Source organism: Misgurnus anguillicaudatus, chromosome 23, assembly GCF_027580225.2.
Source record: "Misgurnus anguillicaudatus chromosome 23, ASM2758022v2, whole genome shotgun sequence".
In the NCBI taxonomy this organism is placed as follows: Eukaryota; Metazoa; Chordata; class Actinopteri; order Cypriniformes; family Cobitidae; genus Misgurnus; species Misgurnus anguillicaudatus.
Genome location: NC_073359.2, coordinates 27,858,335 through 27,883,805, shown reverse-complemented (window position 1 = coordinate 27,883,805; position 25,471 = coordinate 27,858,335). Strand labels below are relative to the sequence as shown.

The following is a 25,471-nucleotide window of genomic DNA, read 5'->3' as shown; positions in this document are numbered from 1 at the left end:
ACTGACTTGTTGACTTAGGCATGAAGGCAGCTGAGAGAAATGCAATTCGGACAGCCATGGATTCGGACATGCCTTGATGCCTTCCTGCCTTGCAATATGGTTTTCGGACGCATTTCAGTTCAGGGAAGAGAGCGGAAGAATGGCTGAAGCAAGAGACATTTACCACTACCACAACCATTCGCTGCAGGGAACAACGCGCTCGGAATCACAAATAAAATCTGATAAATAAAGGAACCGAACCAGAGTAAATACTGGGACTGCTTTTCATCGCTGGAGACAACTAACGTTAATGGACATAAAAGAAATGAGGTTCGACTTCGAAATGACAACATTTCTTTTCGATTGGTATGTAAGATGCTGTTAGTATTTTGCTAGAAGTTCACTTATAATAGGCCTTGGGATAACCTATGCTCAGCTTGTACATGAACTACGGCTTTGTGCAGTAAATGTGGCTCCATCTGAAAGCAGCTAATGGCGATTCACTTTTAATCAAGAAACCGGCTTCACTGACGAGAAGCGCAATGACTATCCCATGCAAATTATCGCGCACCCTTAACTGTTAGCATTTAATAGTTAGCTCTACCCACGGATCCGATCCGGTTTTCACCCGTTATCTACCAAGCTGATGCTAAAATGTAACATTAGCTAAGAAGCTTGAAATGTCTTCGATGATAATGAACACCAAATGGACGCCCGAAACGTAGCGGAAAACATTGCAATTTTAATTTTAATGATTTTTTTGTGACTAATGAGAACTTAGTTGCTAATGTAAATTAAACTTGATATATGCTGCTAAATTAGCAGCTGCTAAATTAAAATAGACCAACTCACTTTCTGGAGGTATACTGCCCCCGTCTGTTTGGAGTGTGGAGTATGAATTGATTTTTTTTGGAGGACATTTTAAATGGTCCCTTTAACTAATGAACCTTATTGTAAAGTGTTACCGTCTTTTGTGTTTATCTGCAGCCTGCATTTTGATTCTGTCTCTTGAAGTTCCTTGAGTGATTATATGTACGTTGTGCAGTTCTTAGAAACTGACTGACACACATACTTACTAACAATATCTTACCGTATTATTGTTTGTGCGATACATTGGTGTCGCTTCTGCTTGTTGATCTGCAAAGTAATACAAAATTAGGGACGAAACTAGTCGACTAAATCGTACAGCTGCTACTAGTCGACACCTAAAACACTAGTCGTCTACACAAAAAAATGCAAATTTCAAATTCAAATTCCTGTCATTTAAATTTAGATTAAAACATTAGTTTAAAGTAACGCATAAAGTGAAATATTTGAAATATATAGTAAATCATTAAAAAAATATCTGAGCGGAAATTAAATCATTTTACGTTTGATCCTGCGTTCATTTCTTTGTTTTCCGTAATGTGGGTTTTATCTAAACGGCAAACAAATCTTTTCAAAATTTGCAAAAAAAAAAGAAAAACCAAGAAATGCGAATTAGGTTGTTTAAGCAAATGACTATAGTGCTGTTACCTACCCTTAGGAAAGTAACCATGGTTTCACAGTCAAAACAAAAACATGGTTACTGTAGTAAAACCAGGGTTACAACAAAATAACCATGGTTTTGCTTAATACACCAAAAAACATAGTTACTACACTTTTACCACAAAAAACATAGTTAATTTTTTTAAGAGTAGTAACACAGTAAATAAAAAAACAAGGCACGCTTAGAAAACTGAGACAGGATGACTGCATTTAGTTACAATTGGGCAAGTTATACATTTACTAGCAGTGCAGCTTGTAATTGTCAAACTGAATGCTGTGCACAGTAGAAGAAATTCAGAATTTTTGTCGCAGGCACTAGCAGCAAGGGCATTTCGACGACATCGAGCCCCATATATGGTAAAGACAGCGACGGCGGAAACAGCTAGACAGTCTCGTGGGTTTAATGTTCGCTAGGTCAAAATTCATTCAGCGAATGCATTTCCGTCTCCCATTATTCACATTTACTCTTCATCACTTAACTCGGAAATCACCTCAAGCGAGCGTAAAAACTTTTGTGAATTAAGGAATTTTTATAAAAAATTTTGTTTCCATCACTGGTTTCTTATGTGATACTTTAAAATGCGCATAAAATCAAGGTGATGGAAACCCAGCACAATCAGGCAGGGTCTTAGAAATGATCACTGGAAAGACAAGCAAGGTGTGGAGTATTTGGAAGAAAACGAAAAAGTTTTATGTCAGCTATGTCCTTACAATTCATTTTTCCTAAATTGCTTTTTATTTTTTCTCAAATTTAGAAATAAGAAATCGCAAATCAACCAATCTCAGCAGTCACTCGCAAGAACATGTTCATTGTGCAAGGAGCAAAATCAGAGTAGTGCTGCACTCTCACGGCCTCCATTTCTCTCTGAAGCCACATAGGTTTTGATTTTGCTAATTGTTAAAGAGAAATTGTATAGAACATGTTCAACTACAGAGCCCCTAAGGGGACATGGAGCAAAAAATTAATAAAGTTTAGTTTCACGTGAGCACGCAAAACTAAACTTTAGATTTTATTTACTCCAATGTCACCTTAGGGGCTCGGTATTAAACAATCATAACACAAGCGCACTGCATATTTATTATAAACTTTATTTAGCTGCAATAATAATGAGATGGCTTTGTTCATATTTCTTACTGTACTTGACAGCGGCTGCCACTGCTGTTGCTAGAATTAGGACCACAGCCACCAGTACTGCTATCCAGTAATAGCTGCTGGAACCTAGACATCGTGAAAGACAGATATGTGTAAGTGAATGCAAATCTAATACAGTTTATTTTGAAAAAAAGATTTTCTGTTTGTTTTTGTTTGTCTGTCTTGTTTTTGTGCCATAGAAAACAACTAACGTAATAATTATATAAATTATTGTTATAATAATAACAATACCTTACATTTATATTGCGCTTTTCTCAGTACTCAAAGCACTTTGAATATGGGAATCTCCTCAACCACCACCAATGTGCAGCATCCACCTGGATGATGCGACGGCAGCCATATTGCACCAGAATGCCCACCACACACCAGCTTATTAGTGGAGAGGAGATAGCCAATTAGCGTGAGGGATGATTTGTAGGCCAATGGGCAAGTTTGGCCAGGATGCCGGGGCACACCCCTACTCTTTTTTTGAAGGACATCCTGGGATTTTTAATGACCACAGAGAGTCAGAACCTCAGTTTAACATCTCATCCGAAGGACGGTGCTTTTTTGACAGTATAGTGTCACCATCACTATACTGGGGTGTTAGGACCCACACAGACCACAGGGTGAGCACCCCCTCCTGGTCTCACTAACACCTCTACCAGCAGCAACCTGGATTTCCCAGGTGGTCTCCCATCCAAGTACTGACCAGGCTCAGCCCTGCTTAGCTTTAGTGGGCAAGTTGTCTTGGGCTACAGGGTGATATGGCTGCTGGTATTGAGCTGGAAAAAGATTTAGTAATGTATATTTTGTATACACAACTCTTGCTTGACACTTCTTAAGACATCAGAACTGACATGCCTAACTAAATTTCAATACATATTGGTTTATTTAACTAGGGATACTACATGATTGTAGCCAAACTAAGAAAAAAACATGCATTGTTCATTTTCATCCCATATCCCTAGAAAGACTTTACTCTTAAAAATATAAAAGAATACAATCCCCCTTACTGTTAATACTAGTTTTACAACTCTAAGCCTTTTATATTGATGGCAAAGCAGTAGTTTACAACATATTAGTGCTGTATACATATTTATTTTAAACAAACACTTTACAATGAATATTAACTGCTATATATGATGTAGTGCTTATATTTCAACTGCAACATACAATATTACTGCTGACTCACCTGAACACAGCTGGCAGAGTTCATTGATGTTGAGATGTTGAGTTTGGTTTGTGAGAGGATTGTTGAGTACACATCTGTATGTGTTTGTATCCTGATATTTAACCTCCAGAGGTAGAGAGAGTCTGATGTTGAGATCAGACACACTGATGCTGGACAATAAACTGTTTTCGTTGGACCAGGACAGACTCACATCTCTCATATTCAACACTGAACATAACAAGGAACAGTTCAGTCTTTCTGATGATGAACAATGGAAAGAGTTATTGGCATGAGTGATGTCAGGAATGGGCAGACGAGCTAAAAAACATTAAAGAGAAAGAAAATATTTTTTTCTAAATGTGTAAATGCAGCATATATTAAATATTGACGTCCTGCTTACCATTGTGAACATACCCAGCTAGAAATAAAAAGTTCTAAGAACGTTCCCTGAAAGCCCCCGAATGTTCCCAAAAACATCCTGCCAACGCCAAAAGCGGCCAGTTTCTTTTAAGTTCTAGGAACGTTTCTGTTGTCTGAACGTTAGAGTAATGTTACATTTTACCATTTTTAAACGTTATGACAATGTCATGTTTTGATGTTCACACGGTGTTTAAAACAACAACTGTTTATTATATTGACTTGTTTAATTGTTATGTAAATGATAGAGAAACATTGCATTTTATTATTTTATAAAACATTATTTCTGTATGCAGTAAATATATTGCTGTAGAAAACTCAATTCACTTGCTGGGTTTGGATGTTGATGTTTTGTTTCATTTTGGGTCACCCTTGTTGTGATTGGTGTTTGTTTTGGTTGGTCTCTTGACACTTGACTTTTTGCTTGCTGGTTTTTCCTGGTTGTGTTGACCTTGTGTTGATGTACCACATTTGTTATGAAAGGTTTATGGTGTAATTCTGTGGTTGTTGGTACATAGTGGTGAAGATCATCACCTAGTTCATTTGCTGATCAGGAGTTTGTTTTCTGCCAGTGATGTATGTTGGGTCCAGCTCTTTCACAGCGGTTTGTCATTGAGGAGTTTTGGAAACTTTGGACAAAGTATCCGCTGTGTAGTTGGGATGCACAGGCATCTGGAGTCAGACTGTGAATCTCAATCATGGTGACAATTAAAATTGTTAAAAAAAATCCTTATTTATCCATGCTGCAGTGCATGCTGGGAGTCCTGAATGAGGTTTGTAATTTGTTAATACCCAGCATGCATTGCAGCATGAAGTTTTTCATTTGGTTGTCGCCATGTTTGGGATTCGTGGTCTGGTTCTTGATGTTTGTGCATCCCAGTTATACAGCAGATGTTTTTTGTCCGGTGTTTCTGGAGCTCCTTGGTGACAAATTTCTGTGAAGGTACTGGATCTCATTTACATTTTTGACAGGAAATAAACTTTTGATTAGTAAATTAGTTAGGTGATGATCTTTACCATTATGTACCAAACACCACAGAATAACACTATTAACTTTCATAACAAATGTGGTTCATTAACACAACGTTAACACAACCAGGAAAAAACTAGAAAGCAAAAAGTCAAGTGTCAAGAGACCAACTAAAACAAACACTAATCACAATAAGGGTGACTTAAAATGAAACATCAACATCTAAACCTAGTAAGTGAATTGAGTTTTCTACAGCAATATATTTACTGAACATTCAGAAATAATGTTTTATAAAATAATAAAATGCAATGTTTCTCTATCATTTACATAACAGTCAAACAAGTCAATATAATAAACAGCTGTTGTTTTAAACATTGTGTGAACATTAAAACATGACATTGTCATAACGTTTAAAAATGGTAAAATGTAACATTACTCTAACGTTCAGACAACAGAAACGTTCCTAGAACTTAAAAAAAACTGGCCGCTTTTAACGTTGGCAGAATGTTTTTGGGAACATTCGGGAACTTTCAGGGAACGTTCTTAGAACTTTTTATTTCTAGCTGGGTACTGACATTACACTTTATGTTCTGAGATGCTACAATAGCACAAACAATTTTTTGCAAAATCATTACAGCATGACATGGCTTCACTTTACTCACCATAGACAGAAACATTAAATCTCTTGTATGAAGTTTCTCTGCTGTTAATGATCTCTAGTTTATAAAGTGCAGAGTTTGTGATTATGATGTTTGTGATGGTGAGAGATCCAGTCTGACTGTCCAGCTTCAGTCCGTCTTTGAAGCTCTCACATGGATTGCAGACATTGTACTCTTTACGGATTTCAGCTATACGAGTCCACTGAGGTCCAAACAGCCACCGTATGTGATGATCTCTCTGTATGTCAGTAAGATGAGTCTGTAGAGTAACAGGATCTCCCTCAATCACCGACACTGACTTCACTTCATCTCTATCGACACCAAACACAACTGAAACACATTTAGAAAGTGTTTCCCAATGTTATTATATGCAGGAAATACACAGTTCTTGAGTTCTTGTATTAGAAGAGTCAATAGTTCAATTTCCAACAAAAATGAAAATAGCAAAAGTAATACCTCTATACAAATCTGGAGACAAACACCACTTCACAAATTATAGGCCAGTTTCTTTATTGCCACAATTCTCAAAAATGTTTAACAACAGATTTGATACATTTATTGATAAATACCAATTACTCGCAGCCAGTCCATATGGTTTCAGAAAAAATAGGTCAACATCACTAGCTTTAACTGAACTCATTAAAGAAATGACTAATTCTACAGACAAAAAAGAAAAATGGAGTTGGGGTATTCATTGATTTGAAAAAAGCGTTTGATACAATTAATCATGAAATATTAATCAATAAACTGGAAAGGCTAGGGATTAGGGGGATATTTGTTGAACTGGTTAAGCAGTTATTTAAAAGATAGGAAACAGTTTGTGAAGTTGGGAGATTATGCATCCGATTGTTTGGATATTAAGTGTGGTGTCCCCCAGGGGTCAGTATTAGGACCAAAATGATTCATTCTCTATATAAATGATATATGTAAGGTATCTGAACTACTGAAATTTTTGCTATTTTCAGACGACACAAATATCTTTGGTTCTGGTCATAATTTGGAACAACTCCTGGACACAATGACTTTAGAATTAAAAAAAATAAAACAGTGGTTTGATATAAATAAGTTATTTGTGATATCTGGCAATAGTAATTCAATCAAGCAATTTCAGTTAAAGATCGATAATGTGGACATCGAAAGGGTCCATGAAACAAAATTTCTTGGAGTGATTATTGATGACAAGATCTGCTGGAAATCTCACATAAAATATATCCAAACTAAACTGTCTAGAAGTATTTCAATCTTGGCTAAAGCTTCTAAATTACAGATCACACAACATTTTGTATTGTTCACTGGTGTTACCGTATTTAATGTATTGTGTAGAGGTTTGGGGAAACACATATCAAAATTCATTGCATAAATTATTTATACTACAAAAAAGAGCAATAAGAATAATTCATAACACAGGATATTTGGAGCATACCAACTCATTGTTCTTACAGTCCAAAGCATCAAAACCAATTGATCTGGTTGAATTTCAAACAGCTGTATTTATGTTCAAGGCTAGAAAAAATGCATTGCTGGGAAATATACAGATAAGGTTTTTTGAAAAAGAGGGGGGTTATGAGTTAAGGGGAATGTCAAATTTTAAGACTCCTAGTTTTCGAACTACAAGGAAATGTTTTGGTTTATCTGTCAGTGGTGTCAAACTGTGGAATAAATTAAATCATGAATTAAAGCAATGTACAAACATATTACATTTTAAAAAGATGTGTACATAAATTATATTTCAGAGGTATAAAGACACATCGTGTTAATAATAATTTGAGTGTATTTGTAATAACTTATATGTGTATAAATAATATTGTGTTTGTGTAATATTTGTATGTTTATATGGAGATTTACAGATTATACATTTTAACATTAAGTAAAGTAAGGATTTAAAGGGGTAGGAGTACACAGGTTTTACGTCTTCCTACTCCCTTTTGTACATGTAAATTTAGTTGTTTTATAAGTTTTTTGTTAACATCTGTTTTTCTTTTTCCTATTTTTCTATTTTGTAATTGTATTTACATGTTCAAAATAAAAAATAAAATAACAATAATTGTTTTTCCTTTTTTCTTACCATTGTCGCTTGGGTTTGGGGTTAGAATGACTTTCTGTTACATAAAATGTAGGGCTGTCAATAGATTAAAAAAATTAATCTAGATTAATCGCATGATTTCATGAGTTAACTGCGATTAATCGCAAATTAATCGCACATTTTTATCCATTCTAAATTTACCCTAATTTAACACTTTTCAGGTTTTTAATGTTCTAGTCATGTATGCATATGTGGATGCTTTGTGCGGATGTGTGTTGGCAACAGCCTGTTTGCATTTTGGCGGAATCACCGGCCATTGTTTTGTGTGTGAATTTTCCTTTCGGAGGATTTTTCTTTCTCCATTTTTGTTTGCTGCTGCGTCATTTGTGACCTGTGCTGGCAAGTTGAGTCGGAATTAGCAAATTTAAAAAAAATAGTTGTTCATATTTTCACATTCTCTATTAAAACATAGAACAATGCATGATTTGTTGAAATATAACAAAATATGACAGAACTACACGTGTTTGAAGTTGAAAGAGTCAAATTACCACAAACATTTCCACATCCATACATTATATTACCACATCAATACCTTAAAATCACTGGTAAAACTAATAGATTTAGCACACACAAAGCAAAAACATCATCAATGTATGTTCAACTTTTTTTCCTTTTGTTTGATTGACATTGAGACAGACTGCTTAAAATCTAAGTGATCTAATATAATGTTACACATCAGATAGTTTTACCCAACAGTTAGCCAAACATTTACTTAAAACATAACAGATTATAGAGCCTACCTGCGTGAATTCTTATCAAAACAGATATTTGTAAAACTGTAATTTTGTGTAGATGTCTATATATCCGGGTCGCGCACTCGCGCGTCTGTGTGCACGCGCTTCAGATATCAGTCAGTCAGCGTGAGGGGATCGCTTTTGAGTCTTGTCGCTCTTAATTACTCTTTAACATGAATCAGGTACCGAACTTTATCTCTCTTAATGACTCTTTTAACATCAAGCAAGTCCTGCAGTCTATTTTCTAAGATCTAAGTCATGCATAAAAGCGAAACCAAAATGAATTGAGACGCATCTTTGTATTAGATTAAGCATTAGGAGGACGGTAACGTTACACCTCTCAGACGTATAAATAAAGATCATATCAGATGTCCAACGAGCATTTAGAGCATTGGATTTGGTAGACAATTTGCTTAATGTTCTTATTTCTATGAAAACCTTTTACTCATTTAGAGAGAGTCACATTTGTCTGCGTCTCTGTTCATTCAACTATGGGCTGGACCAAGGGTCAAACAGAAATTGCGCGTTGCGTTAATCTCCGTTAATAAAATTAGTGGCGTTAAAATGAATTTGCGTTAACGCGTTATTAACGCGTTAATTTTGACAGCCCTAATAAAATGACATCCTAACCCAAACCCAACTAACCTTAATGCCAGGCGACCATGGTTTAAAAATCAGAAGATTTTTTTTTATAAACCAATAGTTAAAGTATGTACTCGTTTTTTTATTTTCATAATTCAAAAGACTATAACTAAACTGAAGCTTAAATCTTAACCCTTTTTTATGTTGTGTACTTGTTTGAGGGAAGTACAGCTTCGTACCTTCATAACTCTTCATACCACCCTCATCCCGTGCAGGTTACATTAATGTGAACTTGAAATTGTTGCACTTGTGGTATGATGTGCGCTGAAAACTTGTATAAGAGCAAGAAGCACTAAAATGAATGAAATGTTACGTATCAGTAACTGAATGTAAATCACAAAAACATTCTTACCTTTAACAAAAATCACAAAAAGCAGAAGTTTCTTCAGATGCAAAATCCTGGGAATGTTGTTGTGTTGTATGTTGATCCGTATTTCCAAACCTCTCAGCATCTTTAATGTCTTTCTTCTCTGAGCCCAAATGACTGTACTGATAGACAGACACATTGTGCTTATAAAGACAGAGATCATGTGCTCCTCCTCTGCCCAGGACCTTAGAAAAACCTGTTTTCGGGGATGCCGCCTTTAGTTAAAACAAAAACAACAAAAGTGAAATTAAACTACATTTATTCAAATATGCAATTATATATTAAAGTCTATATTTTTGCATCTGTAATTAATAGACTTTAGGTTAATCCAATGTGACAAAGCTAATCTTACATGTCAGTATAAATCCAAGCATTTTTGGAGAATGAATTACTGGAATATCTTTCTTGTAAGTAAATTAATCTGTGTTACAGCTCGCATCAAAGTGCACCAAAAACCTAATTCGGCGCTATGCAGCAACTGGTAAATGTTTAGTTTAGTTAAGTTTATTTGTTTGTTTCGAGCAGTATATAAAGACACATGGCAAAAAAACAATAAAAACACACCATGTATTACTACAGGTAACAATTCAATAATACCAACAATGGTAATCAAAATACCTACACTGCAAAAACCCGGGAGTTAAATTAACACTGCTCAGAGTTTATATAGGTCCACTCCCCAGAGTGTTAAAAAAGTAACACCGGAGAGAGTTAAAAGCTACAATCTGTGACTTTATTCTCTCTATCACCATCTCTGTTTGAAAACTGAAATTGCATTTTACATCTTACTTGTAGAATTATTTTCTTAACTTATGTTAAGATGTTTGCTGTTTCATTTAAAGTCACCATTATTGTGATCAGTGGTTGTTTTAGTTGGACTTGACTCTTGACTATTAGCTTGTTAGTTTTTTCTAACTGCTATGTCTTAGTGTGTTTAAAACACATTGTTATAGCAAAGGAAAGGTTATTGTGTGATTGAATATTGATGGATAAAACAAAATGTCAAACATAAGCATTTAATGAACAGATTTATTAATATAGTTGTCCCCCCTCATCAGAAGCATCATTTTCTATTAATAATAAATTACTACAGTTCAAGGTCCAGAACTCTCATAGCAGTTTGTCATTCTGAAGGATTTTAATAGTGTGCACAAAAACATTAACCGCTGAACAATGTAGATGCACAGACATCAAGAATTGGAGTATGAATCTCAACAATGGTGACAAAGAAAATAGTAAAAAAATGCATTATTTATTCATGCCGCAGTGCATTCTGGGAGTTCTGGATGAGATTTGTAATTTGTTAATACCCAGCATGCATTGCAGCATGAAGCTTTTCATTTTATTGTCACCATCATTGTGATTCATACTCTGATTCTTGATGTTTAAGTGTCTACATTAGACTGCAGTTAATCTGTGTCAGTGTTTAAAAATGGTTCAGAATGAAAAACTGCAATGAGATGGCTGGATCTCATACTACAGTATCATATTATTGACAGAAATAAATACTTCTAGTAAGAAACCACTAAATAAATTATTTTTTAATAGTGCTATTTGAAAGTATATCCTAACAACCATTATAATCATAGAAATGCACTAGTGTCTCCTCTTTGGCTACAAAAACATGTTTTTAACACATGCAATTATAGCAGCCAAAAAAGCTGAAAGGCTAATACTAAGACTCAAGAGTCCAATTAAAACAACCACTGATCACAATAATGGTGACTTTAAATGAAACAGCCAACATCTAATCCTAAGTTAAGAAAATAACTCTACAAGTAAGATGTAAAATGCAATTTCAGTTTTCAAACAGAGATGGTGATAGAGAGAATAAAGTCACAGATTGTAGCTTTTAACTCTCTCCGGTGTTACTTTTTTAACACTCTGGGGAGTGGACCTATATAAACTCTGAGCAGTGTTAATTTAACTCCCGGGTTTTTGCAGTGTAGAAGGTAAAATACACAACCTTTTAATACATAAACAATACATAAACACCTTTGTGTAAATTACATCAAATTAATGCGAAAATCACTCTGGGTAGTGTGGTGTGAAGTCAAACACATTTAACGAACTGCTTTGCCAAACAATACGATTTTTTTCTCGAATTTACTTAATACAAGAAAAATTCAGCAAAAAAATCTTATTCCATTGGCATATTTGTTTGCTTGTTTTAAGCACAAATTAACTTACATTTATTTAAATATTTAAATTTGATAGACTTATTTTTTTTTAGGTAATTTGCTCATCAAGGAAATACATCTTGATTTATGAATTTTTAGATATTTTACTGAAAACAAGACGAAAATACTAAATTATTTTTCTTGAAAATCATTTTTTTTGCGGTGTAGGTGAAAAAATAAAATATAAATTATAGGTAAAATGTGTCAACTTAATTTTTTAAGTTTAATAACACTAAATATGTTACTGAAAAAAAACCTGCTGTGGCCACGATTAGAATATGAAACATAAAGGCAATAAATAACTGTCAGGTCGAGGGCAAGAACAAAGAGCGTATGTCATCTCAGATAAAAAGTGTTTGATGTCACAGTATAAAAAAAGTCAGATGCTAGAGGGTCAGAAGAAAATGATCTTTGAATACATGCTGATGTGTTTTGATTGTCTGAACTTTGTTGGCTCGTGGTAAGTCATTTTTGTTTGCCACCTGGATCCTTGAGTTTCTTCTGAAGATTTAAGACTTTTGTCACAGATTTTTGGTGATCCTGACTGAAAATGAGGCTGTGAAGCAGAGTATGCCAAAGGTAAGTCTTGAGCAGTGTTAAAACTCCAGGGGCCTCATTTATCAACAGTATTTAGTAATTCAAGACTCTTATAAATAAAGTATCAAATAGATTGAAAGCACTGTTTATATTTTTAATAATAGAATTTAAATGCAGTACGTATACAGAAATATTGTGTTTTTATGTTAAAATAGGTCTACGGCCCTCCGACCGTCCATCTCGAGGCCATTTCCGGAGCCTGGAGCTTGTTTTGCATAGTTTACTGGCACAATAAGTTGTAAATGTGTTGTAAATATGACTCTGCTGTTGCTCATAGAATTGGTAAAAGTCCTGGTTGAACCACAAAAAGTTCAGGCTCAGGATTTTTTTTCACTTTAAGCCCTGTTCACTTTAGTGTGGGAGCAATGACTAACAAAAGAAATATCTGCATGTTACCAGTGTGTTTAATTCCGTTGGGTATGAGGAGAGAAAATTTTCAAATAAAAAATGGTATGACATTAAAATGCGTCACAGAAATCAGTGCAACTGGAGGAGGGCAGACATCGACTGAACTTTCTACCTTGGACAGCCGCATATATCCCAGCTAGAAATAAAAAATTCTAAGAACGTTCCCTGAAAGTTCCCAAATGTTCCCAAAAACATTCTGCCAACGTTAAAAGCGATTAGTTTTTTTTTAAGTTCTAAGAAAGTTTCTGTTGTCTGAAAGTTAGAGTAATGTTACGTTTTACCATTTTTAAACGTTATGACAATGTCATGTTTTAATGTTCACACAGTGTTTAAAACAACAGCTGTTTATTATATTGACTTGTTTAATTGTTATGTAAATGATAGAGAAACATTGCATTTTATTATTTTATAAATCTCAATCATGGTGAAAATTAAATAAAAAACTTCATGCTGCAATGCATGCTGGGTATTAACAAATTACAAATCTCATTCAGGACTCCCAGCATGCACTGCAGCATGGATAAATAAGGATTTTTTAACAATTTATTTGTCACCATGGTTGAGATTCGTGGTCTGGTTCTTGGTGTTTGTGCATCCCGGTTATACGGCGGATGTTTTTTGTCCAAAGTTTCTAAAACTCCTTAATGACAAACTGCTGTGAAAGAGCTGGATCTAATATACATTTTTGACAGAAAATAAACTTTTGATTTGTAAATGAATTAGGTGACGATCTTCACCACTATGAACCAACCACAACGGAATTACATTGTTAACTTTACATATTCATATCAAATGTGGTGCATTAACACAAAGTTAACACAACCAGGAAAAAACTAGCAAGCAAAAAGTCAAGTGTCAAGAGTCCAACTAAAACAAACACTAATCACAATAAGGGTGACTTAAAAATGAAACAAAACATCAACATCTAAACCTAGTAAGTGAATTGTGTTTTCTACAGCAATATATTTGCTGCATACAGAAATAATGTTTTGTAAAATGGTGAAGTGCAATGTTTCTCTATCATTTTCATAACAATTAAACAAGTCAATATAATAAACAGTTGTTGTTTTAAACATTGTGTGAACATTAAAACATGACATTGTCATAACGTTTAAAAATGGTAAAATGTAACATTACTCTAACGTTGAGACAACAGAAACGTTCTTAGAACTTAAAAAAAACTAATCGCTTTTAATGTTGGCAGAATGTTTTTGGGAACATTGGGAACTTTCAGGGAACGTTCTTAGAACTTTTTATTTCTAGCTGGGATGGGATTACCAAAACCCTTAGACACGGCCATGTTTGGATATCTGCCAAACAAGACATAATTTAGTACAAAAAATACTACATTTAACAAGTAAAAACCATACATACCAAGAAAGATAACGAAGTCTTCACGGCGTATCACTCATCCAAAAATGGTTACAAACACACACGACACTAAACGTATACAAACAATCAGTCTCTAGTAAAATCTAAAGTTTCAGACATCACAGTAAACAAAACCCACCTGCCACAAACGTAGCAACGCACTGCCATCAAAAGCCATCAGATAAGCCGCTCATTTGAAAAGAGCGCTTAATGGAGAGGGTGATAAATGACGCGTCCCAAGCGCTACATTACTAGGCCTTTTATGTCTTGTAAAACAGGCTCTGATTGGTTCAGATTTACATGAAACCAACCAATGAGAAATCACCAACTCCTTCACCTTGGGAAACATGCCCTGATTGGTTCACATGTTTAAAAGAAACCAACCAATGAGCACCTGGGCTATAGGCCACTTCACTACATTTGGATAAAGCATTCTTTAAAGCTATAAACAAAATGTTGACCTGAGTTTTGTGGATGACTCGTAACCTGATTCATTACTAATTACAGATCAACCCACGCATCACTGACTGCGACTGCTGTTTCGCAACGTTCATGTGATTGGAAAAAAGATGAGGCACTTCTCTGACTCATTTGGATGTGTAAGTATTACACTGTTGGTGAGATGGGATTAGAATACATTGCTGACAGGCTACAGTACAATCACAGTTGCACAGATGTGCTGCTGTGACGGATCAAAACTCTTGATGTGTAAACTTTAGAGAGAGTTGCGCTACTGTGTCTTATACTGTAGTACATTAACATACATTTTGTGAATAGAGTAATGAAAAACAACGTATGTGGGGTGACTGTTTATGTGCGCAGTTTGGATTTACCCCTTAGTCTGTGTGTGTGCCCGAGGGTTTAAAGGGGCCATGTCACAAGACTTTTTAAAGATGTCAAATAAATCTTTTGTGTCCCCAGAGCACATATGTGAAGATTTAGCTCAAAATACCATCTAAATAATTTATTATAACATGTTAAAATTGCCACTTTGTAGGTGTACGCAAAAATGTGCCGTTTTGGGTGTGTCCTTTAAAATGCAAATGAGTTGATGAAATTCAAACACTGATCACAATGATGGTGGTTTGATGCAATTAAAACTCAATTGTGCTTTTCTCTGCACTAAATGGCAGTGCTGTGGTATTATTATAATAAGAGCTCCTTCTGACATCATAAGGAGAGCCAAATTTCAACAACCTATTTTTTCACGTGCTTGTACAGAATGGAAAAAGTCAGATTTTCATTCCATGGTCCCTTTAAGGGCACTCAATAGTGCAAATACGAAGACACACGTTCCAAAAAGCATGCGTACATAAAATCTTTCTGTTCTTGACAGGACACAAATAAACAAAATTATCTCACAGTATTCTTTTCCCAATAAAAACATTTCTTAAGTGTATGTATAGAGAGTCAAAAACCAGTCTGTGCTTATTTGGTCTTAAAGAGACAGTAACCTCAATTAGCATACTTAAGTCTGGGTCATTAATGTTAATCAAACAACCTAAGACCAAGAAAAAAATCACTTTTGTAGCTCTAAAAAATAATTATATTTAATTCATACAATAAAGACAGTGTTATCATTCACTATTCAGGCAAAAAAAATGGCTGGTAAAAAGTCACTGTGGCAGGTGGATTTCTAAATCCACCTGCCACAGTGGCTGGTGGTCAAAAAAGTTAACTTCAGGCCCTGGTTACCAGACTTAAAGATTTTCATATTGGGCTGCCCATACAAAGGGCCTGATTAGCTGGGTGCAAAGACGTAATAATGCACACTGGATAGACATAGAAGAACTTTGTACTCCTATTTCTATAAACTTGCTACCATTCATTAACATCATAAATGCAATAAATCAAATAACAAAAACATATGTAGTTTACAACACTCTTCAGGCTTGGCAAGATGTAAATAAGTTATGTGGGAATTTTGGCGAAATCTCCAGGCTTTCACCCTTATGTTTAAACCCAGATCTGCCATCATCTACTGTCTTGGTGGTTCCTTGTTTGTGAAGTGGAGAGGAAAGGGTGTACATCAATTCCAACAATTACTTTGCTGTTTTAATGTTAGAATACAAAATTCTGAAACAGGACTTTTATAAATACTTACAAATGCGTCATCTCATACACACCCTAAAAGGGGGAAAACGCCTGTTTGGAGCTAATAAATCTTGAGGAGATTCTGGTAAAATCAACATCATTAAAAGGAAAAATCTGTGAAATGTACAGTGCTTTGTTGGACCATTGCAGCTCTTCCTTGACCTCACTTAGGAATATATGGCAGAAGGATATGGGCGTTCTGTTGATGAAGAACAGTGGGACACGATATGTCAGAATGTTTTTTGGAACAAAATTATAAATTCATGCACAGGATATACCTTACTCCGCTTAAGGAAAATGTTTCCTAATCTTCCACAGATGTCACCGTTGTAAAAGGTGTGAAGGGTCAAATATGCATGTTTTTTGGGAATGCAGGAAATTGAAACATTTCTGGAAGGCGATACATGATCTAACTGTTAAGACTGCGAAAACCATGCTGGACATTACACCAACACGGTACCTCTTTGGTACGGAATTGGACAAGACACTAGATAGGGGAGAGTGGGGTAAAGTGAGACATTTTTTACATTTGCTCCCCTCTAAGCGAGCTAAAATGATATATCAGTCAAATTTACACATTTCCCATTAATTCAGGATGTTTCCTAGCTATGGAATTTACCAGAATGTATTCAGGACGAAGAGCAGTGAAAATATGATTGTTTTAAAAAAAGTGGTCTTGTGTCTCACTTTACCCCAGCTTAGGAGTAAACTGAGACAGACCAGAAAAATCAAGGGGGTAAAGTGAACCAGCTCGGGGTAAACTGATCCACTTACTTTTTCCACTCTGAAACTACCATAACGGCACATATTGTAACAGATAAAATCCTGACAGCTAGCTTGACAACCACACATTCCAGAACTAATGTTGGACTAGTAAAAGAATCAAGGGGATTGGTCAATTAAGAACATTATTTTTCTAAACACTTGAAAGTACGGTAACTCTGAACCAAAATCAAATACAACATAATATAATTCAAAAGTTATATTTTTTGGCCAGTTTTTGCCTTTTTTTTAACAGTGAGTTTTGGAGAGGACAGGAAAGGACAGGGAGGAGAGAAGGGTATTGGATCGGCAAATGACCACGAGCTGGGAATCCCAGAAAGTGTGAAAGCACCACATGTCGGAGCGCTGCCCACTATACACCATTGGCTCCGACAATTCAAATTTTTTAAATTAACATTCAAATTACATATAGAACCAGTTAGATTAGAACGCAGTCTGGGGGTCAGAACAAAGGACCCTTAGAGCCAGCTAGTGTCTGCGGGTCAGCGCAAAAGACAATCAGAACCATCTATCAATATTTCTATCCCTTGCAGCTGCTCTTACTGTGGGTTCACACCAGACGTGAGTTCAACGATTTGTGCAAGTAGATTACATCCAAAGTTAATGCAAAGACACGATCAGATGCAGCCTCGCCTGGGGCGATGCGAATGACGCCATATGAGCATAGCATTTGCCGCGAAAACACACACTATTCACCTCAAACATGTCTTCGCCCAAGTTGAAAATATTTATCTCGAGCGAAAAATTTGCATGACACAATGTTAAATCCCGTGAGTAATCTAGAGTGAGTAATGCTACGTACACACCAAATGCGGGGCATCGCGTTACTTGATCTAGATTACTTGCAGGATTTAACATTGTGTAATGCGAATTTTTCACTCGAGTTGAATATTTTTAAATTGGGCGAAGACGTGTTTGTGGCGAATAGTGCGTTTTCATGGCAAACGCGCCACCCATATCACGTCATTCGCATCGCCACACGCGAGGACGTGTCTGATCGCGTCTTTGCATTGACTTTGTATGTAATATACTTGCGCTAAATTGTTGAACTTGTGTCTGGTGTGAACCCACAGTAACATGATGCCTCGCGTTTGGTGTGTACGTAGCATTAGAGACTTCTTTCCTGCCTTGACCTAAGCAGCTGCACTCTCCATCTCCTCAAGGGGTGTTTTTCCCCAGGCTGTCTTCCTGGTGTATTGACTAGGCATAATGGTTTTTCTGCAATGTTTATAACATTAAAAATAAAACATATGTACATTAAAATATGTTTTAGACTAAACTGAACTTGTGCCTCATGTCTCACTTTACCCCACAGCATTTGTCTCACTTTACCCCACTGCCACATTTTGGAAAAAAACTCTCTCTCTTGAAATTCAGGCTAATCTTCAGCTAGCATCAACACAAGGTTTTATATGTTGGTAGTTCATAAACATGTGTGATATAAGTTTTTCTACCTGAATCAATTTGCTTTGGCACAACAGTTGATTAAGTTGACAGCAAGAAAATTTACTTTTACAAGCAAAAAATATATTTTTGTGAAAAAAAAACATGCTAACCACAGCAGCATGAGGTCCTGTCCTTCATGGCCAAGGGGAAATTTGAGGGGCTTAAAAACATAATAGTCATAGGACCACAAATGTGTTCCATTGCCTAGATACAGGGGGTGTCTCACTTTACCCGATGTCTCACTTTACCCCACTCTCCCCTACCACATGCAGGAAAAGGATTATCATAATGTCATAAGAAATGCATTTTGCTCAATTAGAATCAACAAAGACCCACATCATTTAATCTGTTTAAATGAATCCTAAATGAAACTTTAATACTGGAACAATGCACATACACCCTAAAAAATAAGGGAGATGTCTCCCGAAGCTTGTGGACCTCTGACACTACCATGTCATAATGGGGTGTGGCATGTTTACATAACATTTACTAAGGATGAGTCATGATCTGTGACCATGGACTGACTTGATTTAATTTGCTGTATTTTATTTGTAACTTTTTTTTTATTATTATTTATTATTATTTAATTTCTTTACACAAAGTGAGATACAAATAAAATACAGCAAATAAAGCTAAACACAATAGTTTCATGTGCGCTAAACTTTATTTCATTTTTGCTCCATGTCCCCTTAGGGGCTCAGTACTTTACTTTATTTCATTTTTTTCCTGTCTGTTATGTTAATAAAGTGTTAAAAATCAATAAAAAGATAATTAATAAAAAAGACACAAGTTACACAAGTCACATTTTCTAGGTTGATGGGGACCCAATTATAGCACTTAAACATGGAAAAAGTCAGATTTTCATATTATGTCCTCTTTGAAAGATATCAAGACAGTTTAGGTAATTAATAACTTCAGTTGTTTTGTTTGCTGTCTGACTTTAAATATTTTTTTTAAACTTGACTATTCTGATAGTGAGGTCCTCACATAATGCTATCATGCACACACATTCAAAGTATCTGAACAGAGTCAGCATTGCTCATGTTTGATCCATAGTTGTCATTTACACTGGGGACATGTCCCCACCACTTTTTGAAATGGCTGATTTTGTCCCCACCACTTTTTGAAAGCATTTGGTTAAAAAATGTTCTGAAAAATCAAACAATACCTGTGTGACTTACACTGCAGAAATGACTTTCTTACTTAGTATTTTCTTGATGAGCAAAATGACGTAAGAAAAGAAGTCTAGTTTTTAGACAAAAAAAGTGAATTTGTGATTAAAACAAGCAAAAAAAAATCTAAAAATAAGATTTATTTTTTATTAAACACTTAATTTAAGCAAATTTTTTTCAACCCATTGGCAGATATTTTTGCTTGTTTTAAGCACAAATTCACTAAAATTGTATAGTTTTTGTCTAAAACTAGAGTTATTTTCTTACGTCATTTTGCTCATCAACAAAATACATCTTGATTTAAGAATTTTTAGATATTTCAGGACAAAAACAGGACAAAAATACTAAGTAAGAAAGTCAGATTTTCAAGAAAAAAATTATTGGTATTTTTGTCTTGTTTTCAGTAAAATTATCTAAAAATTCTTAAATTAAGATGCCTTTTCTAGATGAGCAAAAATCTAGTTTTTAGACCAAAAATATCAAATTTAAGTGATTTTGTGCATAAACAAGCAAAAAAAATCTGCCAATGGGGTCATCCAGGGGTAAAGGGGCAGGTGCTTGAGCACCCCCCCACTCTGCACGTGCCTGACACACACAAAGTGTGGGAAAGATTCTTGTTAAAGATTTCTTCCATTATGGTTAAATACACACAAAAAGTGTGGGAAAGATTCTTGCTGAATTTAATACAGACTGTTGTGTGGGAAGATTTTGACTACAGAATCACATGAGTCTCGAATCATAAATCAGGATTTGGTTGGTCAGGTTCTCATCAGAAAAAAGGTTTAAAACTGTACATTTTCTGTCACTGGGGTGTTACCCTCAAAGGTTTTGTACCTTTATGGGTATACAACACATTGAAATGTTGTACCTTAAGGTATAATATTGTACCCCAAAAGGTATACATTTCAATGTGTTGTATACCCATGGACAATATAGTCAGTAGGCCAGTCTAAGGCATTAAAAACTCAGAGCTCTTTTGCATGCAAAAATGTCACTATGAAAGCCAAAGTATTTTAGTAAAAAATAAAGGAAAATGATAGTCCCTGTGAACTCCTTTACATTGCATATAGGCAGAGGTGGGTAATCCATGTGCCATGAGTAAAAGTCCTCTCCAGAATTTTGTTCCAATCACCTGGATTTGCAAATTAGCACAGTTTTTCAGCAGGAGGTGACCTCCTGGCTCGTTGGTGTTTAAAAGCCTCAACGAAGCCTACAAGGCAGCACTGCCTGGAAGGCAAGCCCCATGCCCAGAGCGTTTCAGCCAATCACAGCACTGGTGCTAGATATCGAGCCTTCCGCCAGTTTCTGGCAGTTCGAGCTCACCGTTGGTCAGATGAGTAGCGCAGATATGGTAAGATAGGAATGTGACTGTTTTTGAGTAGTTGTTTGAAATGTACTTTAATTAGTCCCCCTAAAAACCTGACCTCCAACAGATCTTGTGTTATTAAATATTTATGTACATACTTATCTTATTGAATTGGACACTTGTTTGTGTCCAGTCCAAATGTACCAGATGGGGAGACAATGTGGTGTTTATGGACCTCTCCTCTGTAGATCTGAAGTGAGTCATGTTCTTCCGATTGTATTTTATACAAAGTTCTGGTTTTCGAGAGAGGCGTTTTGGAGTCTCGGCTTCCTGTTGTAAGCCCTGGAAGAAACTTGTCATGGTGTAGAGATCTCTTTAGATGTCTTTGACACCCAGGCTGTGTTTCTCGTGCAGCCCTTTTGGTCAGGATCTGGAACCATTCTTACACTACTAATGCCAAGGTCTCTGAAAGATGTTTGTTTGATATCTATGTTCAAAGTGGTTGAGTCAGCAGACAAATTATGATTTTAACTCTCAGCACACAGAGGTCTGTGAGTCATGTTGCATTTATTTCCTGTTGCAGGATGTCAGGAATCAACTGTATATACCCTTTCTTCACTGTGATAAACTATTAAGGGTGTTCAAACTTTTCATTTTGAAAGTTCAGCTGCTCAGTTCTGTGTATATGTGTGCAGCTCATTGTCCATCAGTGCCACCTTTCTTTTTTTTATTGATCAGCCATAGACCAGCAAATACAGAGGGTTACAACAACACAAAGCAATCATCAAAATATCTTAAACTGCTAGCAATGCAATGACAATAGTCACAAGCATATAAAGAACCTTTTTTGTAAAATTAACAAAAAGAAAACAAAGTAGGGCAGATCTAGAAAATGTGGAAATAATTTCCCCTGACCATCCCATATCTGCGCCAACAACTTTCGGTGGGTGTGAAGAACAAACCTATATGCTTCCATGCAAACTCACTCCAGTACAAGGAGTGTAGTTTTGTAGTTTTCCACTGTAATTCACAGTCATCTTCTATTATAAGGTTCAGTTGCCTTTCTGTTCCCATCTCTTTTATATGAATCTATTTGGCTTGTTCAATTCATCAACATTTTTACAGAAATTTGATTTATAGGCTGAATCAGATACCTTAGGTCTCCTTCTATTCCAGATAAATATTGAGAATAATTTATCCTATTCTGCAAACTTCTGCGATGGTATATCCACTGCCAGAGACTAGAATAAATGTAATAGTCTAGATATAATCATTTTGACTGATTCAACCCTTAAGCTCATACTTTAAAATGAGATAAAGTTCCATCTTGATAGTTCACCTTAAACCCTCATAAGCCCAATTTTCCTGTATACGTTATAGTTCCTTGGGGGGAAAATGACCCCAGAAATTAAAGAGCTTACTAAAATTATATACATTTTTAATAATACAAATAATATATCTTTTTTTTGTTTACTATACATCTATACATTAATTCTGTGTTTTGGGAAATATGAAGTACTTTTGTACCTGTTTACCACTTCTCAACTACACCATTAGCTTGCCTGTAAAATATAAAATTTCTATGAAAAATTTACATAAATTATGGTCTAAATTTTATTTAAATTGTTTTTAGATATTTATCTAGATTTTATGTGATGAATTCGACCATTTGGTGTTTAGAAATAAACAACAAAAAGAATTAACGTTTATATAAACATTAGAAAGGACTTTAAAAATAAATATTATTCCAAATAGTAGGATTTTTTTGTAGTTTTTTGATGCATTTTGATGCAAATGTCTGTTTTTACAAAATACCACAAAAATTTGACTAAATGTGTGTGTGTGTGTGTGTGTGTGTGTGTGTGTGTGTGTGTGTGTGTGTGTGTGTGTGTGTGTGTGTGATTGAGCATGTCTTTTCTATATTGCATTTGTGCTCTAGTACCAGGCCTACCTTTCTGTGTTGAAATTTTCAGATTTATTCTGTGTGCATTGATTTTTTTTGATGAATAAAAAGAAAAAAGAAAAATATTTTTTTTGCATTTCCAATTAATTTCAAATGGGGTCATTTTTACCCCCAAAGGGACTCTTTTGGTAATTTTTTACACCTCTTTGGAATGACTGAATCAAGCCCAGTTTTTTATATGAATCTTGACAGACAATCTGGAATAGTCACAACATCTTATTTCACTGAGATGAAGGGAACCATGGTCTTAAACCCCCAAGGGTCTTATTAGGGTCAACTTTGGACATTAATGGATGTAATGGGCTTGAAAGATTTAGATATGGGTCATTCCACTGAACTGGTGCCCTTTCTGTCACCATAAAAATGCAAGAAGACTAACTCTAAAATACATTTTATTGTCCTGCATTTTAATCTAACACCAAATTAAAATATTTTAAAACATTGTTAAAAACTACACAGAACACTGAAAAATACTTTAATTACTAATATTTTTATCTGTCCCGGCTCTCTCTCTATACTTTACCCTTCAATATAAAGCAAATAATTTTTTAGATTAGCATTTTTGTGTGGGTCCATCTTCACTTTAAATGTTTTTTTTACCATTGAAATGTCATAATATTTTAGATAAGTGCACATTTTAGTGATATCCCCCTCTGAAAATGTAGGAATATCCCACAATTCACATTTTCAGGTGGAAGTGACATCATCGGGATCTTCTGAAGGTCATGTGAGACTCAAAAGTTACTTTTCTCATTTTCTTGTCTGTATATTTTATGATATTGATGCTATGACTGTGTCAATCTTAATGTACAGTTCTGTTACCTATATATTTTTTTATGTTATCGGATTATTTTAAAATAAAGCATTTTGATAAATCACTGTAATTTGCTAAGTGTCTTTATGCCATTATCACATATTTAATGCAGCTATGTTTCATCTGCTAAATATGCTTAAAACTCAGTCATGTTACTTTCAGTCCTTTTATCAAAATGCCTCCATCCTCTATTAAGAAACCATGTTAAGTAAAATAATAATTTTTTCCTAAAAACATATTTTTAGAAAAATCTTGCGATTATATTGTAAAAAGTAACAGATGTTGTTGCTTTTACAACGTTTTCACAGGTGGCGCCAATATAACTAGTTTTAACAAATATGCCTTACTAAAAACATTACCTGCATTTTGAGGCAAAACAAAGGGCACTGATGTATTTTAAGATATGTCAGTGCAAGTTGTTCTCAGTTTGGACAGCTCTTAAAAATGTTTTAGTCTAGGACTAGTCTAATCCCTGTCCGGGAAACCGCCCCTAAAAGAGGTCAATGTTATTTCTTGTTCTGGGCTTTCACAATAAAGCCTAATGTGAGGCAGAAATTGTGATGTTGTGCAGTATTATTGTACTTGGACATCCTAACAAGATCAAACAATATTTAAAAAAACTAAATATTTGTTTCCTATGTTTGTGTACTTAAGGCCAATTACTTATTATATTTACTTCACTTATAGACACATGTTAAATGACACACAAGTAGTTATTTAAATATAATGTTTATTTATGTAAAAATGCACGTTTTATTGTAAACAAGTAAGACATTATAAATATACCCTAAGCCATTGTGCACTTTTACAAAGACATTGAAAGACATTTTACATTTTCATAATTAATTTCTTAATTTGTCTATAGCGCCTTTAAAATACATACCAAAACAGTCACAAAGTAAAAAAAACTTAAAAATCGAATGTAAATCCAAAAATATAAAATATGAATATATAAAATAAATAATTAAATATATAAAATGTGTACAAATATAAAATACAAAAATCAAGTTAAAGCTAACATGAAAAAATTAGTTTTAAAATGAAATTTTAAAGTGCTTTATTGTCTCTCTATTGGTAAAGCATTTGATAATATTGGAGCTAATGAAGAGAAAGCTCTATCACACATTGATTGATATAATACTTAAAATACAAGTTTCAGATGAGTAAAGGCCATGCACTGGATTGTAGAAAATTCAATATTGAGGTGTCAACCCATGCAAAGCTTATTAGTAAGCATAAAGATTTTAAAGGGGTCATATTATTACATATTTTTAAGATGTAAAATAAATCTTTGCTGTCCCCAGAGTGCGTATGTGAAGTTTTAGCTCAAAATACTCCACAGCTAATTTATTATAGCATGTAAAAATTGATAATTTGTAGGCCTGAGCAAAAGTGAGCTGTTTTTGTGTGTGTCGTTTAAAATGCAAATGAGCGGATGAAGTGCAAACACTGATCACAATGATGGTGGTTTGTTGTAATTGAAACTCAATTGTGCTGTCAAGTACTTTTTCCTTTCTCTCTTTCTCTCTGCACTATGGCAGTGCTGTGGTTGGATATTGCAGATAAAGGGGGTGGTATTATTGTAATTCGCCTTACTTACCTCACAAAACAGGCAAAATCTGAACGACCTAATTTTTCACATGCTTGCAGAAA

At 34.9% G+C, this 25,471-nt stretch overlaps 2 protein-coding genes and 1 pseudogene across 2 annotated transcripts in view; all 3 read right to left on the bottom strand.

The window, feature by feature from the left end:
* LOC141359269 (uncharacterized) overlaps window positions 1-25,471 on the bottom strand; it is a 368,361-nt gene that overhangs the window by 3,954 nt on the left and 338,936 nt on the right. Inside the window, exons 3-4 of the mRNA XM_073861435.1 lie at window positions 2,642-2,725; window positions 1,070-1,116 (exon numbers count right to left, since the gene is read on the bottom strand). Coding sequence (XP_073717536.1) covers window positions 1,070-1,116; window positions 2,642-2,725 — 131 coding nt within the window. The remainder of the gene's footprint in view (window positions 1-1,069; window positions 1,117-2,641; window positions 2,726-25,471) is intronic.
* LOC141361030 (5S ribosomal RNA) lies at window positions 3,301-3,417 on the bottom strand (annotated as a pseudogene).
* LOC141359266 (SLAM family member 5-like) overlaps window positions 3,513-25,471 on the bottom strand; it is a 106,289-nt gene continuing 84,330 nt past the window's right edge. Inside the window, exon 3 of the mRNA XM_073861431.1 lies at window positions 3,513-4,130. Within this exon, the coding sequence (XP_073717532.1) occupies window positions 3,793-4,130 (338 nt within the window). The 3' untranslated portion in view covers window positions 3,513-3,792. The remainder of the gene's footprint in view (window positions 4,131-25,471) is intronic.